General features: G+C 35.9%; 1 protein-coding gene across 1 annotated transcript in view; it reads right to left on the reverse strand.

Annotated features, from left to right (window-relative positions):
• The window catches only part of LOC144452096 (uncharacterized), a 155,071-nt gene that overhangs the window by 46,983 nt on the left and 88,400 nt on the right, over positions 1 to 19,688 (reverse strand). The window contains exon 2 of the mRNA XM_078143108.1: positions 1,003 to 1,187. Coding sequence (XP_077999234.1) covers positions 1,003 to 1,187 — 185 coding nt within the window. The remainder of the gene's footprint in view (positions 1 to 1,002; positions 1,188 to 19,688) is intronic.

The raw sequence follows: 19,688 nt of genomic DNA on the forward strand, positions 1-19,688 counted from the left end.
AGGTATGGTACCCAGGTGTTCATTCAATATGAAAATACTCTCTGATTTTTCTATGGTGACATGATATTCCTTTTTTATTACATTACAGACAGAATTGGATTTTTGAAATACCAGATATAGAAGTTTTCTAAAACATAAAATTAGTCATTAGGTTATGACATCTGACTATACATACAATGTCTACAAATATTACCAGTCTCTTTTAAAGGACTATGTTTCAATCCTGGATCATTGTATTAGTGCTATCTTACCAACTTCTTTTAACTGGTTTTCACACCTACAATTTAATCCTAATTGGAAGTAGGTCTTTTAAAGTTGCAACTGGAATGGGGTTTTTTTTTTTGAAAATGTTTTGTAAGGTAAAATAATTTGCGCACAAGATCGAACATCTGGAACAGAATATTGTATTGGCTGTGGGTGAACATAATAAATTAAATTGATTTTTGGGTCCACACCCACAAATCAGCACCCTCAATGGCAATCATAATGTCAACCTGTTTCTGTACTGCTTATGGACAAAATCGACCACTGATTAACATATATTAGGTTAAATTATTGGCAATGAGTAAAAATATAAATTGTGGTCATTTGATCTAACAAACGTAAACCAAAGAGGTTCAAATATTCCCAAAAGATTACTCAAAATGTAATTTTCTTGTAGTTTTACTTTGCTGTTATTGGAAAGTAACATACAGTTGTATTTCCTCTATCACTGAGTTGTAGAAAATATATCACTGAGAGACTAAAGGTACAGTATATTATTATACGATAACATATAGTTGTGGCAAGGTTTGGACAATATATTATTTTGGGAAAGTGCTTGCTTAGCTACTAGTAAATTTACATATTATCAAATTGTGAGGTTTGCACAAGGTTTCAATTAGCTTTAGCTTTTTATGCTTTATCAAGCTAGTTTCAACCTTCCACTGAAACTGAGCCCCACTTAATGGCACTTTGTTGCTATTTGTGATTTTTAGCAAACATTTCCACTTTGATTCTTACCTGCCTGTTTTGCTGCCCTGGTTTTACTTCTGACATAGGAAGCACTAGCTGGGTCATCACCAACTAAGATAACACTTAAATGTGGTGGACGGTTACCAAGACTAACCCATTCTGTTACCTCGGCTCTTACTTCAGATCGGATTTGATTTGCAATAGTTTTACCATCTATAATCTTGGAAACACTCCTATAAATATAAACAAAATATAATTCTATCAACTTTGTCAAATAAAACCATATCAATGATGATGACGATGGGTCATATAAATAGTATTGACACAGAGAATAACATTTTTTACACCAAATATAAAATCAATATCATCTTGTATTAAATTATTTAATCATTTGCATATTTCTAGAAATATCACTACAACATTTAAGACTTTTCATACATTTCTAGAAATATTCCCATCTTATTCCAAAATTTCCAAACATTTCTAGAAAAATTACCATCTCATTTCAAACTTTCCATACATTTCTAGAAATATCCCCATCTCATTTCAAACTTTCCATACATTTTCTAAAATTATACAAATTAAATTAGACAGTCACCAATTTCCTAGCCGTTTTTGTAGTCAAGGTTTTTTGACGAGAATCGTATAATTATAGACTACATTAATCACATATTAAATCAATTGACCACTTCATCTCCACATTATAATGATTGTTTTGATCTTGGAAATAAATATACAAACAACTGAGGGGAAAAGGTTAATTAGTTTGTGAGATATTATCATGTGAGTTTATACAGGCATAAGACTGATAAGGGATATATATAGTTAGAAGGATTATAGGTCTGGCATTTTGTTATCTTTACAAGATGACCTTTAGTTGATGGTTGGACTTAGAAATTCTTACTTTTTATATTCTGATTTAAATTGTACAAAGTTTAGGTGTTAACTTACAAAATGTCACTTTTTATAGTAATAAAAATACTAGATAAAATTTAGCTGATATATACTTTCAGAATCTGCAGGAGATCTGGAAAGCACACTGTACAATATTGAGTAGTACTGAAAACTTATATCTGGACAGCACACAGTACAATATTTTACTGATATGAGTACTAAAACTGACATCTGGACAGCACACAGTACAATATTTTACTGATATGAGTACTAAAACTGACATCTGGACAGCACACAGTACAATATTTTACTGATATGAGTACTAAAACTGACATCTGGACAGCACACAGTACAATATTTTACTGATATCATGATACGAGTACTAAAACTGACATCTGGACAGCACATCGTACAATATTTTACTGATATGAGTACTAAAACTAACATCTGGACAGCACATCGTACAATATTTTAATGATATGAGTACTAAAACTGACATCTGGACAGCACACAGTACAATATTTTACTGATATCATGATATGAGTACTAAAACTGACATCGGGACAGCACATCGTACAATATTTTACTGATATGAGTACTAAAATTAACATCTGGACAGCACATCGTACAATATTTTAATGATATGAGTACTAAAACTGACATCTGGACAGCACACAGTACAATATTTTAATGATATGAGTACTAAAACTGACATCTGGACAGCACACAGTACAATATTTTACTGATATCATGATATGAGTACTAAAACTAACATCTGGACAGCACACAGTACAATATTTTACTGATATGAGTACTAAAACTAACATCTGGACAGCACATCGTACAATATTTTACTGATATGAGTACTAAAACTAACATCTGGACACCACATCGTACAATATTTTAATGATATGAGTACTAAAACTGACATCTGGACAGCACATCGTACAATATTTTACTGATATGAGTACTAAAACTAACATCTGGACAGCACATCGTACAATATTTTAATGATATGAGTACTAAAACTCACATCTGGACAGCACATCGTACAATATTTTACTCATATGAGTACTAAAACTAACATCTGGACAGCACATCGTACAATATTTTACTGATATGAGTACTAAAACTAACATCTGGACAGCACACAGTACAATATTTTAATGATATGAGTACTAAAACTGACATCTGGACAGCACATCGTACAATATTTTACTGATATGAGTACTAAAACTGACATCTGGACAGCACACAGTACAATATTTTAATGATATGAGTACTAAAACTAACATCTGGACAGCACACAGTACAATATTTTAATGATATGAGTACTAAAACTGACATCTGGACAGCACATTGTACAATATTTTAATGATATGAGTACTAAAACTAACATCTGGACAGCACACAGTACAATATTTTAATGATATGAGTACTAAAACTAACATCTGGACAGCACACAGTACAATACTTTACTGATATGAGTACTAAAACTGACATCTGGACAGCACACAGTACAATATTTTACTGATATGAGTACTAAAACTGACATCTGGACAGCACACAGTACAATATTTTACTGATATGAGTAGTACTGAAAACTTATATCTGGACAGCACATAGTACAATATTTTACTGATATAAAAACTCACATATGGACAGCACATAGTACAATATTTTACTGATATAAAAACTCACATATGGACAGCACATAGTACAACATTTTACTGATATGAAAACTCACATATGGACAGCACATAGTACAATATTTTACTGACATGAAAACTCACATATGGACAGCACACAGTACAATATTTTACTGATATGAAAACTCACATATGGACAGCATGACAGTACAATACTCATATGAGTACTGAAATCATTATCTGGATTCCACTAATGTTGTTTGCATTTTCAATATACACATGTACATAGTATTCTGCTCAGTAAAAAGTGCAGATAGTTTTTGTAAAGTGATCATATTGAAAGCTATCATCAAGTAGAGTATTGAAAATGCTATGAGATCATCTGGAGAGTACACACACTGCAATATTTTACTCTATCTATGAAACCTGTCAGACAACAAAGTCATGCAAATACATCTCATTCACATTAATTACAAAATGCTATTAAATTTATTGTAAGACATAACTTCATAGTCACAGTGTTTCACAAAAGTTTTGCAAATTTTCATCTTCAACTTGCTAATTTAGTGATCTAAGACTGACAATTTGCAAATCAAATATTATACTAAAAGCCATGAATTCAAGATTAAGTTTTAATATCTGAGATTACCAATCAAATATTTGTACATTTACACTAAATTCAAGATTAAGTTTTAATGTCTGAGATTACCAATCAAATATCTGTACATTCACACTAAATTCAAGATTAAGTTTTAATGTCTGAGATTACCAATCAAATATCTGTACATTCACACTAAATTCAAGATTAAGTTTTAATGTCTGAGATTACCAATCAAATATTTGTACATTCACACTAAATTCAAGATTAAGTTTTAATGTCTTAGATTACCAATCAAATATTTGTACATTTACACTACATTCAAGATTAAGTTTTAATGTCTGAGATTACCAATCAAATATTTGTACATTTACCATAAATTCAAGATTAAGTTTTAATGTCTGAGATTACCAATCAAATATTTGTACATTTACACTAAATTCAAGATTAAGTTTTAATGTCTGAGATTACCAATCAAATATCTGTACATTCACACTAAATTCAAGATTAAGTTTTAATGTCTGAGATTACCAATCAAATATTTGTACATTTACACTAAATTCAAGATTAAGTTTTAATGTCTAAGATTACCAATCAAATATCTGTACATTTACACTAAATTCAAGATTAAATTTTAATGTCTGAGATTACCAATCAAATATTTGTACATTTACCATAAATTCAAGATTAAGTTTTAATGTCTAAGATTACCAATCAAATATTTGTACATTAACACTAAATTCAAGATTAAGTTTTAATGTTTGAGATTACCAATCAAATATTTGTACATTTACACTAAATTCAAGATTAAGTTTTAATGTCTAAGATTACCAATGAAATATTTGTACATTTACCATAAATTCAAGATTAAGTTTTAATGTCTGAGATTACCAATGAAATATTTGTACATTTACACTAAATTCAAGATTAAGTTTTAATGTCTGAGATTACCAATCAAATATTTGTACATTTACACTAAATTCAAGATTAAGTTTTAATGTCTTAGATTACCAATCAAATATCTGTACATTTACACTAAATTCAAGATTAAGTTTTAATATCTGAGATTACCAATCAAATACTTGTACATTTACACTAAATTCAAGATTAAGTTTTAATGTCTGAGATTACCAATCAAATATTTGTACATTTACACTAAATTCAAGATTAAGTTTTAATGTCTGAGATTACCAATCAAATATCTGTACATTCACACTAAATTCAAGATTAAGTTTTAATGTCTGAGATTACCAATCAAATATTTGTACATTTACACTAAATTCAAGATTAAGTTTTAATATCTGAGATTACCAATCAAATATTTGTACATTCACACTAAATTCAAGATTAAGTTTTAATGTCTTAGATTACCAATCAAATATTTGTACATTTACACTAAATTCAAGATTAAGTTTTAATGTCTGAGATTACCAATCAAATATTTGTACATTTACCATAAATTCAAGATTAAGTTTTAATGTCTGAGATTACCAATCAAATATTTGTACATTTACACTAAATTCAAGATTAAGTTTTAATGTCTGAGATTACCAATCAAATATCTGTACATTCACACTAAATTCAAGATTAAGTTTTAATGTCTGAGATTACCAATCAAATATTTGTACATTTACACTAAATTCAAGATTAAGTTTTAATGTCTAAGATTACCAATCAAATATCTGTACATTTACACTAAATTCAAGATTAAATTTTAATGTCTGAGATTACCAATCAAATATTTGTACATTTACCATAAATTCAAGATTAAGTTTTAATGTCTAAGATTACCAATCAAATATTTGTACATTAACACTAAATTCAAGATTAAGTTTTAATGTCTGAGATTACCAATCAAATATCTGTACATTTACACTAAATTCAAGATTAAATTTTAATGTCTGAGATTACCAATCAAATATATGTACATTTACCATAAATTCAAGATTAAGTTTTAATGTCTGAGATTACGAATAAAAGTAAGTAAAATAAGGTATTAGTATAATTAGTACTGTTCTGTGGCATATATGAATTGTACTGAATTCTGAATTGAAACTAACACTATCTTACATGGAAATTGAATCAAAAGTCCTGTTAATTTACTTTCTGTTTAAATGTAAATTCCAAGATTAATCAAGTTGAACTTCGTTTTGTTATCTGGACTGAATTCACATTTTAGAAACACTGTGACTCGCTGTTTTAATGGAAGACTTATTCAAGCTATGTCCTTGGATAAAGACACATGGCAGACATTTTTATGTAGTTCACATAACTTCTTTCAGACCATATAGCTTTCTCAGGTTTATGATTGGCCTACATTTTTAGCTCCCATATGAGCTGATGTCATGGCACTGTCTGTCTGTCTGTCTGTCTGTCTGTGCAGAAATTTTGTTCCACTTATATCTCAAAAAGTATTGAAGCAAATGTTCTGCAATTTACTATGTGGCACTGTCAGGCTAGAACTTAACATTCATCAGTTTTTGGTGGGATTGGCTTGCATAATTAATGCTAATTTACATACATGAGGGGAACATCGCCTTTACCAGCAAAGTGCAATTCTTGCAGTTTCTTATCAATCCTAATCAGCTCATTACCATAACTAAGTGTTTGCTTTTTGTAATTACATCTGATAAGCCTGAGCTGTCACTGGTACAGGTACTAGGTCAAGACTGAAATGCTGTCGACCGAATGTGTGCAAGTACTAGTGAGTGTGTTACTCCACCACGAGGCACAACTGGCTTGGATGAAAGGTCACGATTTGGCTTGGGTGAAAGGCGATCATAACATTAGGATCATGCACCGTACATTGACGATGTTACATGTGGTATATGGACATCAGATATGGGAATTTGCTATTTTAAGTATCTCTGTGCTTAATTTTTCAAAAAATTATTTAACTAACTATGGAACGAGAAAAACTGTAGTTCCGAGTGCAAGGTTACTTTCAAGGAGTGAATCGTTTGAGTCAAAGGACATTATCAACTTTTATAATCCTATTACAGTTGACATTGCAAACAGATTTAGAATTGTCAACAACCCGACTTGCCTATTGATGAACTTGGGTTATCCGTAGTTTGGTTTTACCAAGGCGTTTCCGACATGATTAATGATTTTACAAATGGAGCTATATGTGCATAATGGCTGCACCAAATTCAATGAAACTTGCTACATCTATGGACCATACAAAGAAATCAAAGCACTAAAAGTCATTAACTTGTGTCATGTTAATTAAGGGCTAATTTGCATAATTAATGTCTGTTTGTAACTCAGGTTACAAATTTGATGAATCTTGCCACAGATATTGATCATACAGAGATATGATATTTTTAATGAAATTTAGTGCTGTCAATTAATAGCTCATTTGCATAATATGACATTACCCCATGGCCTCGCAATGGACGGTAGGGCATACAGAAGTTATTTTCCCGAGTGATTCGGTTTATTCTGCCGCGTATTTTCACGAGCGATAGTAAGTGAAAATACAGCAGAATAAACCGAATCACGAATAGTTATTGATATGCAAGTTATGTGTTGACCTGCTCTCACTAGCTAGCTCCGCTGTGATAAATTCACAAAACCGATCAGAAGAAATGCATATATGATTATTTTAGCAGTAGAAACAGATACAATTCAACAGTGTAGTATTCTTAGTGTCCTATATGATAGTAATTCAGCAAAATCTTTCAAAATGTACAATATTATAAAAGTTAGTCTTCATCAGAATCGGAAAAGATTGTCTGCAGCATTTTATAATGTAAACACACTGACTAGAACTTTGACTTTGAGAGAGCTGTTTCCGGCGACATGAAATATGAAATTGAAAGATCCACTGCTAATCTGTGTGTTTGAAAACATTTCGCATAACTGTGGGAATTGATTGACTGTGTTCTGGCTGGTTGATGGTCCTGAGGAATGTGTTGCACGATCTCCCATCGGCTGCATTTGTTGGGCGTTGTTGATGTGTACGATGACATCGGTGGCTGTCAGCTTTATTTTGTTGTTGATCATAATAAAATTCATTCTCACAAAGTTCAAAATAATTCAAATTAAACAAATCTTTATGTTCAAAATCCACCGAAATATCTTCCATATTACAATATTACATGTAAAGTAGTGGTCGCCGGCAATATTTACAAACATAAAGTAGTTTGAAAGGTTGTTTACTCATTTGCATAATCAACAGTGAAAATACCTAACTAATTTGCATAGTTATTTGATAGGTAAGGCAGTAATTTGATACATCAGAACTTGCGATGGTAGAGAAAAATAGTAAAATACCCTATGCACCTACAAAACTTTTTTCAAAATGTGTGTAACAACAGGAAAGACACATATGTGGATTAAAAAAATTCATTTATTTGCTTATTTTCATCAGGAATTGGTTTTACTTTTGGATCTATTTTATCTCAATTTATCTCATTTGCATAGCCACCAGTGAAAATATCGGTTTTATTTTTGACTGTACATCAACATACACAATGGTACATATGTAATAATGAATGAACTTTTGCAATTAGGGTATATACAGAGGTCGTGTTAACATGTTAGTTGTGCATATTGAAAGCCATATTTGGCACTTTGGACGCATTTTTTTGGATGTATGCATCACACTGGTATGCATCATAAACGGGACAAATGGGGCTTACTGTTTGCAAATGTACGGTTATCATCTTTGCTTTGAATTTGTAGAACAAGACATTTAGGATTTAGTCAGTTCATTGTATAACTATTTTGTAAATCTCTATGTGCAGTGTGACCTGTAAAATTTGAATATGACCTATCAAATGCACAAAAATTTCAACAGTTTCATCCCCCCCCCCACCCCCACCAGTGTGGAGAGCACATCTTGGGTAGATCAGAAACTATGTGATATTATCATTACTTATCCATGTGATTGGTTACTTACTAACAGACACTATGAGATGTGGTTAGAAAGGGTTTCCATTGATAGCACGGCCATTGCGGCAAAGCATCTTCCCTCCACAGGCAAATCGATGATCAAATAGACCACATCAGCAGACAACACTTCACTTAGATAAATTCATACTGTCACATCACCATTTCATTGTCATTAAAACTGAAACTTTTTCTTTTTGAGCTTCATTACTAGATCGAATGCATTACATGAATTTACCATTCACTACATGCTCTTCGTCTGAGGTGAGCACGGTTCATACATTATGTTAAGGCATCGTTCATGAATAAATGAATATATTGATGTATACCATGTTAATAGTTCTCCTCAGTGACACAACATTTGTATCAAATGCTTTAACAACTGTGTCTCTGTCAAATTGAAAGTTCACGCTGTTGTACATGTCATGGAACTTAATAATAATAGTTTGTGCACTGCCGTAAATTGTATCATAGTGTAGCATTTTATGTTTTATGTAGAGAATTTATGCCCTAACAGAGATTCATCCGAAGTTTGTTCTCGGAGCACATATTTCTAGAGAGTGATTACCATAGAAAATTGAAAGTCTAGAAAGATGAAATTAAACCACTGTATAGAGTGTTATTGTTTTGTTGCATGTTTTCTTGTGACATTTTGGAAGCGGAAACAATCTATGTGTATATGGTGTGCAGGAGAATGACATGTTTTCATGTGCATGTAAACATTTGTAACATATTTAGTGTACATATGAAATACATGTAGTGTGCATGCAAATTTGGAAAAGATGCACCATAATGGGATTTTGATGCTAATTTTGGCAGGAATGTCCCATGGACACATCTGATCAGATAAAAAGTGACCGCAAGCTCTGCCTACACCAAGAAAGACTGCACCAAATTTGATGAAACTTGCTCAAGATATTGACCGAGCAAAGATATCGTAGTATAAAGTCAATTAATGCTAATTTGCATATTTGATGAACTTTTGCAATAAGGGATATATATCTCTGAACAGGAACATTTTCAGCTCATTTCTGGTATGTACTGTCTGTGTGTTCACTAGTACCACTGTCCCATTTCATTGGATATTTTTTTATTTGTTCTATTTGAATTGCTGCATTCAGTTTCCTCAAGCTATAAGAATATTGTTTATGTATTTTTTGAAATTCTATGATTAAAAGTTATGTCCTTAAATCATGACAATGACAAATCACAATTTTCACATCAAAATGCAGGCCAAGTTCTCTAGTTCTTAGTTGAATGGCGTTGATACTCATAAACATTATTTTCATCCATAATGGGCAAACATTTAACACCTTTAGGGTATTCAGGCATAGACCAACGTCATACTCTTAATTTACTTCAATGACATGTCCAGCATACAGATGACATTTTACTCAGTACGGTGACACTTTTCATTCTTAGGTTTTCTCATTCAGCTGACTGACCCATAATGTATCTGCAAAATAATATAAAATAGTGCCAATAGCATTGTAGCACAACTGTACTGTACAGTTTTAAAAATGTTTATCCACGTGGTCAGCCATGCTAGGTTATAGGTGGTCATTTGCTGAATGAATATCCAGTTGCCTTAGCAACCCTGCTGTTATCCTTGTAATATACATGATCATTTGGCTGTTGCTATGGGTGTGGTCATGTTGCTAGATATATTTGCTTACATTTTTGCAATGTTTATTCATTTGTCTGTCAATTCCTGTTGTTGTCATTGCCATATACATGATCACTTGGCTGTTGCTATGGGCGTGGTCTTGTTGCTAGGCAAATTTACATATATTTTTGGAATGTTTATTCAATTGTCTTGTAATCCATGTGGTTATTTTTGTGAAATACACCACCGTTTTGCTGTTGCTATGGGTGTGGTCATGGTTGTTGGGGCCATTTGTGTTAAAATCTTTTGCAGAAAATCTGCAGACTAACAAAACATCTCACCAAGTTTCAGTCTCACTGACCATGTACTTTTCGAGACATACATTTTTGACATTAAATCCTAGCTAGCCTGTCTCTCTACATTCATTAACACTGCATCCTAGCTAGCCTGTCTGTCTACATTCATTAACACTACATCCTAGCTAGCCTGTCTGTCTACATTCATTAACACTGCATCCTAGCTAGCCTGTCTACATTCATTTACACTACATCCTAGCTAGCCTGTCCACATTCATTAAAACTGCATCCTAGCTAGCCTGTCTACATTCATTGACACTAGATCCTAGCTAGCCTGTCTACATTCATTAACACTGCATCGTAGCTAGCCTGTCTACATTCATTGACACTACATCCTAGCTAACCTGTCTGTCTACATTCATTAACACTACATCCTAGCTAGCCTGTCTACATTCATTAACACTACATCCTAGCTAGCCTGTCTGTCTACATTCATTAACACTACATCCTAGCTAGCCTGTCTATACATTCATTAACACTACATCCTAGCTAGCCTGTCTACATTCATTAACACTACATCCTAGTTAGCCTGTCTACATTCATTGACACTTCATCCTAGTTAGCCTGTCTGTCTACATTCATTGACACTTCATCCTAGCTAGCCTGTCAATGCATTCATTAACACTGCATCGTAGCTAGCCTGTCTACATTCATTGTCACTACATCCTAGCTAACCTGTCTACATTCATTGACACTACATCCTAGCTAGTCTGTCTATCTACATTCATTAACACTACATCCTAGCTAGCCTGTCTACATTCATTAACACTGCATCCTAGCTAGTCTGTCTACATTCATTGACACTAGATCCTAGCTAACCTGTCTGTCTACATTCATTAACACTACATCCTAGCTAGCCTGTCTACATTCATTGACACTACATCCTAGCTAGCCTGTCTATCTACATGCATTAACACTACATCCTAGCTAGCCTGTCTACATTCATTAACACTGCATCCTAGCTAGTCTGTATACATTCATTGACACTAGATCCTAGCTAACCTGTCTGTCTACATTCAATGACACTACATCCTAGCTAGCCTGTCTGTCTACATTCATTAACACTGCATCCTAGCTAGCCTGTCTACATTCATTGACACTACATCCTAGCTAGCCTGTCTATCTACATTCATTAACACTACATCCTAGCTAGCCTGTCTACATTCATTAACACTGCATCCTAGCTAGTCTGTCTACATTCATTGACACTAGATCCTAGCTAACCTGTCTGTCTACATTCAATGACACTACATCCTAGCTTGCCTGTCTGTCTACATTCATTAACACTACATCCTAGCTAGCCTGTCTACATTCATTAACACTATATACTAGCTAGCCTGTGTGTCTACATTCATTAACACTACATCCTAGTTAGCCTGTCTGTCTACATTCATTAACACTACATCCTAGCTAGCCTGTCTATACATTCATTAACACTACATCCTAGCTAGCCTGTCTACATTCATTAACACTACATCCTAGCTAGTCTGTCTACATTCATTAACACTACATCCTAGTTAGCATGTCTGTCTACATTCATTAACACTACATCCTAGCTAGCCTGTCTATACATTCATTAACACTACATCCTAGCTAGCCTGTCTACATTCATTAACACTACATCCTAGCTAGTCTGTCTACATTCATTAACACCACATCCTAGTTAGCCTGTCTGTCTACATTCATTAACACTACATCATAGCTAGCCTGTCTATACATTCATTAACACTGCATCCTAGCTAGCCTGTCTACATTCTTTGACACTGCATTCTTAGCTAAGCCTGTCTACATTCATTGACACTACATCCAAGCTAGCCTGTATACATTCATTAACACTACATCCTAGCTAGCCTGTCTACATTCATTGACACTAGATCCTAGCTAGCCTGTCTACATTCATTAACACTACATCCTAGCTAGCCTGTCTACATTCATTAACACTACATCCTAGCTAGCCTGTCTGTCTACATTCATTAACACTACATCCTAGCTAGCCTGTTTGTCTACATTCATTAACACTACATCCTAGCTAGCCTGTCTGTCTACATTCATTAACACTAAATCCTAGCTAGCCTGTCTGTCTACATTCATTAACACTACATCCTAGCTAGCCTGTCTATACATTCATTAACACTGCATCCTAGCTAGCCAGTCTATATTCATTTACACTACATCCTAGCTAGCCTGTCTACATTCATTAAAACTGCATCCTAGCTAGCCTGTCTACATTCATTGACACTAGATCCTAGCTAGCCTGTCTACATTCATTAACACTGCATCATAGCTAGCCTGTCTAAATTCATTGACACTACATCCTAGCTAACCTGTCTACATTCATTGACACTTCATCCTAGCTAGTCTGTCTACATTCATTAACACTGCATCCTAGCTAGCCTGTCTACATTCATTAACACTGCATCCTAGCTAACCTGTCTACATTCATTAACACTGCATCCTAGCTAGCCTGTCTACTTTCATTGACACTACATCCTAGCTAGCCTGTCTGTCTACTTTCATTAACACAGCATCCTAGCTAGCCTGTCTACATTCATTAACACTGCATCCTAGCTAGCCTGTCTACATTCATTAACACTGCATCCTAGCTAGCCTGTCTACATTCATTAACACTGCATCCTAGCTAGCCTGTCTACATTCATTAACACTACATCCTAGCTAGCCTGTCTGTCTACATTCATTAACACTACATCCTAGCTAGCCTGTCTGTCTACATTCCTTAACACTACATCCTAGCTGGCCTGTCTGTCTACATTCATTAACACTACATCCTAGCTAGCCTGTCTGTCTACATTCATTAACACTACATCCTAGCTAGTCTGTCTACATTCATTAACACCACATCCTAGTTAGCCTGTCTGTCTACATTCATTAACACTACATCATAGCTAGCCTGTCTATACATTCATTAACACTGCATCCTAGCTAGCCTGTCTACATTCTTTGACACTGCATTCTTAGCTAAGCCTGTCTACATTCATTGACACTACATCCAAGCTAGCCTGTATACATTCATTAACACTACATCCTAGCTAGCCTGTCTACATTCATTGACACTAGATCCTAGCTAGCCTGTCTACATTCATTAACACTACATCCTAGCTAGCCTGTCTACATTCATTAACACTACATCCTAGCTAGCCTGTCTGTCTACATTCATTAACACTACATCCTAGCTAGCCAGTTTGTCTACATTCATTAACACTACATCCTAGCTAGCCTGTCTGTCTACATTCATTAACACTAAATCCTAGCTAGCCTGTCTGTCTACATTCATTAACACTACATCCTAGCTAGCCTGTCTATACATTCATTAACACTGCATCCTAGCTAGCCAGTCTATATTCATTTACACTACATCCTAGCTAGCCTGTCTACATTCATTAAAACTGCATCCTAGCTAGCCTGTCTACATTCATTGACACTAGATCCTAGCTAGCCTGTCTACATTCATTAACACTGCATCATAGCTAGCCTGTCTAAATTCATTGACACTACATCCTAGCTAACCTGTCTACATTCATTGACACTTCATCCTAGCTAGTCTGTCTACATTCATTAACACTGCATCCTAGCTAGCCTGTCTACATTCATTAACACTGCATCCTAGCTAACCTGTCTACATTCATTAACACTGCATCCTAGCTAGCCTGTCTACTTTCATTGACACTACATCCTAGCTAGCCTGTCTGTCTACTTTCATTAACACAGCATCCTAGCTAGCCTGTCTACATTCATTAACACTGCATCCTAGCTAGCCTGTCTACATTCATTAACACTGCATCCTAGCTAGCCTGTCTACATTCATTAACACTGCATCCTAGCTAGCCTGTCTACATTCATTAACACTACATCCTAGCTAGCCTGTCTGTCTACATTCGTTAACACTACATCCTAGCTAGCCTGTCTGTCTACATTCCTTAACACTACATCCTAGCTGGCCTGTCTGTCTACATTCATTAACACTACATCCTAGCTAGCCTGTCTGTCTACATTCATTAACACTACATCCTAGCTAGCCTGTCTGTCTACATTCATTAACACTACATCCTAGCTGGCCTGTCTGTCTACATTCATTAACACTACATCCTAGCTAGCCTGTCTGTCTACATTCATTAACACTTCATCCTAGCTAGCCTGTCTGTCTACATTCATTAACACTACATCCTAGCTATCCTGTCTACATTCATTGACACTACATCCTAGCTAGCCTGTCTATCTACATTCATTAACACTACATCCTAGCTAGCCTGTCTACATTCATTAACACTGCATCCTAGCTAGTCTGTATACATTCATTGACACTAGATCCTAGCTAACCTGTCTGTCTACATTCAATGACACTACATCCTAGCTAGCCTGTCTGTCTACATTCATTAACACTGCATTCTAGCTAGCCTGTCTACATTCATTGACACTACATCCTAGCTAGCCTGTCTATCTACATTCATTAACACTACATCCTAGCTAGCCTGTCTACATTCATTAACACTGCATCCTAGCTAGTCTGTCTACATTCATTGACACTAGATCCTAGCTAACCTGTCTGTCTACATTCAATGACACTACATCCTAGCTAGCCTGTCTGTCTACATTCATTAACACTACATCCTAGCTAGCCTGTCTACATTCATTAACACTACATACTAGCTAGCCTGTGTGTCTACATTCATTAACACTACATCCTAGTTAGCCTGTCTGTCTACATTCATTAACACTACATCCTAGCTAGCCTGTCTATGCATTCATTAACACTACATCCTAGCTAGCCTGTCTACATTCATTAACACTACATCCTAGCTAGTCTGTCTACATTCATTAACACTACATCCTAGTTAGCCTGTCTGTCTACATTCATTAACACTACATCCTAGCTAGCCTGTCTATACATTCATTAACACTACATCCTAGCTAGCCTGTTTACATTCATTAACACTACATCCTAGCTAGTCTGTCTACATTCATTAACACCACATCCTAGTTAGCCTGTCTGTCTACATTCATTAACACTACATCCTAGCTAGCCTGTCTATACATTCATTAACACTGCATCCTAGCTAGCCTGTCTACATTCTTTGACACTGCATTCTTAGCTAAGCCTGTCTACATTCATTGACACTACATCCAAGCTAGCCTGTATACATTCATTAACACTACATCCTAGCTAGCCTGTCTACATTCATTGACACTAGATCCTAGCTAGCCTGTCTACATTCATTAACACTACATCCTAGCTAGCCTGTCTACATTCATTAACACCACATCCTAGCTAGCCTGTCTGTCTACATTCATTAACACTACATCCTAGCTAGCCTGTTTGTCTACATTCATTAACACTACATCCTAGCTAGCCTGTCTGTCTACATTCATTAACACTAAATCCTAGCTAGCCTGTCTGTCTACATTCATTAACACTACATCCTAGCTAGCCTGTCTATACATTCATTAACACTGCATCCTAGCTAGCCTGTCTACATTCATTGACACTAGATCCTAGCTAGCCTGTCTACATTCATTAACACTGCATCATAGCTAGCCTGTCTAAATTCATTGACACTACATCCTAGCTAACCTGTCTACATTCATTGACACTTCATCCTAGCTAGTCTGTCTACATTCATTAACACTGCATCCTAGCTAGCCTGTCTACATTCATTAACACTGCATCCTAGCTAACCTGTCTACATTCATTAACACTGCATCCTAGCTAGCCTGTCTACTTTCATTGACACTACATCCTAGCTAGCCTGTCTGTCTACTTTCATTAACACTGCATCCTAGCTAGCCTGTCTACATTCATTAACACTGCATCCTAGCTAGCCTGTCTACATTCATTAACACTGCATCCTAGCTAGCCTGTCTACATTCATTAACACTGCATCCTAGCTAGCCTGTCTACATTCATTAACACTACATCCTAGCTAGCCTGTCTGTCTACATTCATTAACACTACATCCTAGCTAGCCTGTCTGTCTGTCTACATTCGCTAACACTACATCCTAGCTAGCCTGTCTGTCTACATTCCTTAACACTACATCCTAGCTGGCCTGTCTGTCTACATTCATTAACACTACATCCTAGCTAGCCTGTCTATACATTCATTAACACTGCATCCTAGCTAGCCTGTCTATCTACATTCATTAACACTGCATCCTAGCTAGCCTGTCTACTTTCATTGACACTACATCCTAGCTAGCCTGTCTGTCTACTTTCATTAACACTGTATCCTAGCTAGCCTGTCTACATTCATTAACACTGCATCCTAGCTAGCCTGTGTTCATTCATTGACACTACATCCTAGCTAGCCTGTCTGTCTACTTTCATTAACACTGCATCCTAGCTAGCCTGTCTACATTCATTAACACTGCATCCTAGCTAGCCTGTCTACATTCATTACCACTGCATCCTAGCTAGCCTGTCTACATTCATTAACACTGCATCCTAGCTAGCCTGTCTACTTTCATTGACACTACATCCTAGCTAGCCTGTCTGTCTACATTCATTAATACTATATCCTAGCTAGCCTGTCTGTCTACATTCATTAACACTACATCCTAGCTAGCCTGTCTGTCTACATTCATTAACACTACTTCCTAGCTAGCCTGTCTGTCTACATTCATTAACACTACATCCTAGCTGGCCTGTCTGTCTACATTCATTAACACTACATCCTAGCTAGCCTGTCTGTCTACATTCATTAACACTACATCCTAGCTAGCCTGTCTGTCTACATTCATTAACACTACATCCTAGCTAGCCTGTCTATACATTCATTAACACTGCATCCTAGCTAGCCTGTCTACATTCATTGACACTACATCCTAGCTGGCCCGTCTTCATTCATTGACACTACATCCTAGCTAGCCTGTCTACATTCATTAACACTGCATCCTAGCTAACCTGTCTACATTCATTGACACTACATCCTAGCTAGTCTGTCTACATACATTAACACTGCATCCTAGCTAGCCTGTCTACATTCATTAACACTACATCCTAGCTAGCCTGTCTGTCTACATTCATTGACACTACATCCTAGCTAGCCTGTCTACATTCATTAACACTGCATCCTAGCTAGCCTGTCTACATTCATTAACACTGCATCCTAGCTAGCCTGTCTACATTCATTAACACTACATCCTAGCTAGCCTGTCTGTCTACATTCATTAACACTGCATCCTAGCTAGCCTGTCTACATTAACACTGCATCCTAGCTAGCCTGTCTACATTCATTAACACTGCATCCTAGCTAGCCTGTCTACATTCATTAACACTGCATCCTAGCTTGCCTGTTTACATTCATTGACACTACATCCTAGCTAGCCTGTCTGTCTACATTCATTAACACTACATCCTAGCTAGCCTGTCTGTCTACATTCATTAACACTACATCCTAGCTAGCCTGTCTGTCTACATTCATTAACACTACATCCTAGCTAGCCTGTCTGTCTACATTCATTAACACTGCATCCTAGCTAGCCTGTCTGTCTACATTCATTGACACTACATCCTAGCTAGCCTGTCTACATTCATTAACACTACATCCTAGCTAGCCTGTCTGTCTACATTCATTAACACTACATCCTAGCTAGCCTGTCTACATTCATTAACACTACATCCTAGCTAGCCTGTCTGTCTACATTCATTAACAATACATCCTAGCTAACCTGTCTGTCTACATTCATTAACACTACATCCTAGCTAGCCTGTCTATGCATTCATTAACACTGCATCCTAGCTAGCCTGTCTACATTCATTGACACTACATCCTAGCTAGCCTGTCTACATTCATTAACACTGCATCCTAGCTAGCCTGGCTGCATTCATTGACACGGCATCCTTAGCTAAGCCTGTCTACATTCATTAACACTGCATCCTAGCTAGCCTGTCTACATTCATTAACACTACATCGTAGCTAGCCTGTCTGTCTACATTCATTAACACTGCATCCTAGCTAGCCTGTCTACATTCATTAACACTGCATCCTAGCTAGCCTGTCTACACTTATTAACACTGCATCCTAGCTGGCCTGTCTACATTCATTAACACTGCAACCTAGCTAGCCTGTCTACATTCATTAACACTGTATCCTAGCTAGCCTGTCTACATTCATTAGCACTGCATCCTAGCTAGCCTGTCTACATTCATTGACACTACATCCTAGCTAGCCTGTCTACATTCATTGACACGGCATCCTTAGCTAAGCCTGTCTACATTCATTAACACTGCATCCTAGCTAGCCTGTCTACATTCATTAACATTGTATCCTAGCTAGCCTGTCTGTCTACATTCATTAACACTACATCCTAGCTAGCCTGTCTGTCTACATTCATTAACACTACATCCTAGCTAGCCTGTCTATACATTCATTAACACTGCATCCTAGCTAGCCTGTCTACATTCATTGACACTACATCCTAGCTAGCCTGTCTACATTCTTTGACACTACATCCTAGCTAGTCTGTCTACATACATTAACACTGCATCCTAGCTAGCCTGTCTACATTCATTAACACTACATCCTAGCTAGCCTGTCTGTCTACATTCATTAACACTACATCCTAGCTAGCCTGTCTACATTCATTAACACTGCATCCTAGCTAGCCTGTCTACATTCATTAACACTGCATCCTAGCTAGCCTGTCTACATTCATTAACACTGCATCCTAGCTAGCCTGTCTACATTCATTAACACTGCATCCTAGCTAGCCTGTCTACAT

Source organism: Glandiceps talaboti, chromosome 22, assembly GCF_964340395.1.
Source record: "Glandiceps talaboti chromosome 22, keGlaTala1.1, whole genome shotgun sequence".
In the NCBI taxonomy this organism is placed as follows: Eukaryota; Metazoa; Hemichordata; class Enteropneusta; family Spengelidae; genus Glandiceps; species Glandiceps talaboti.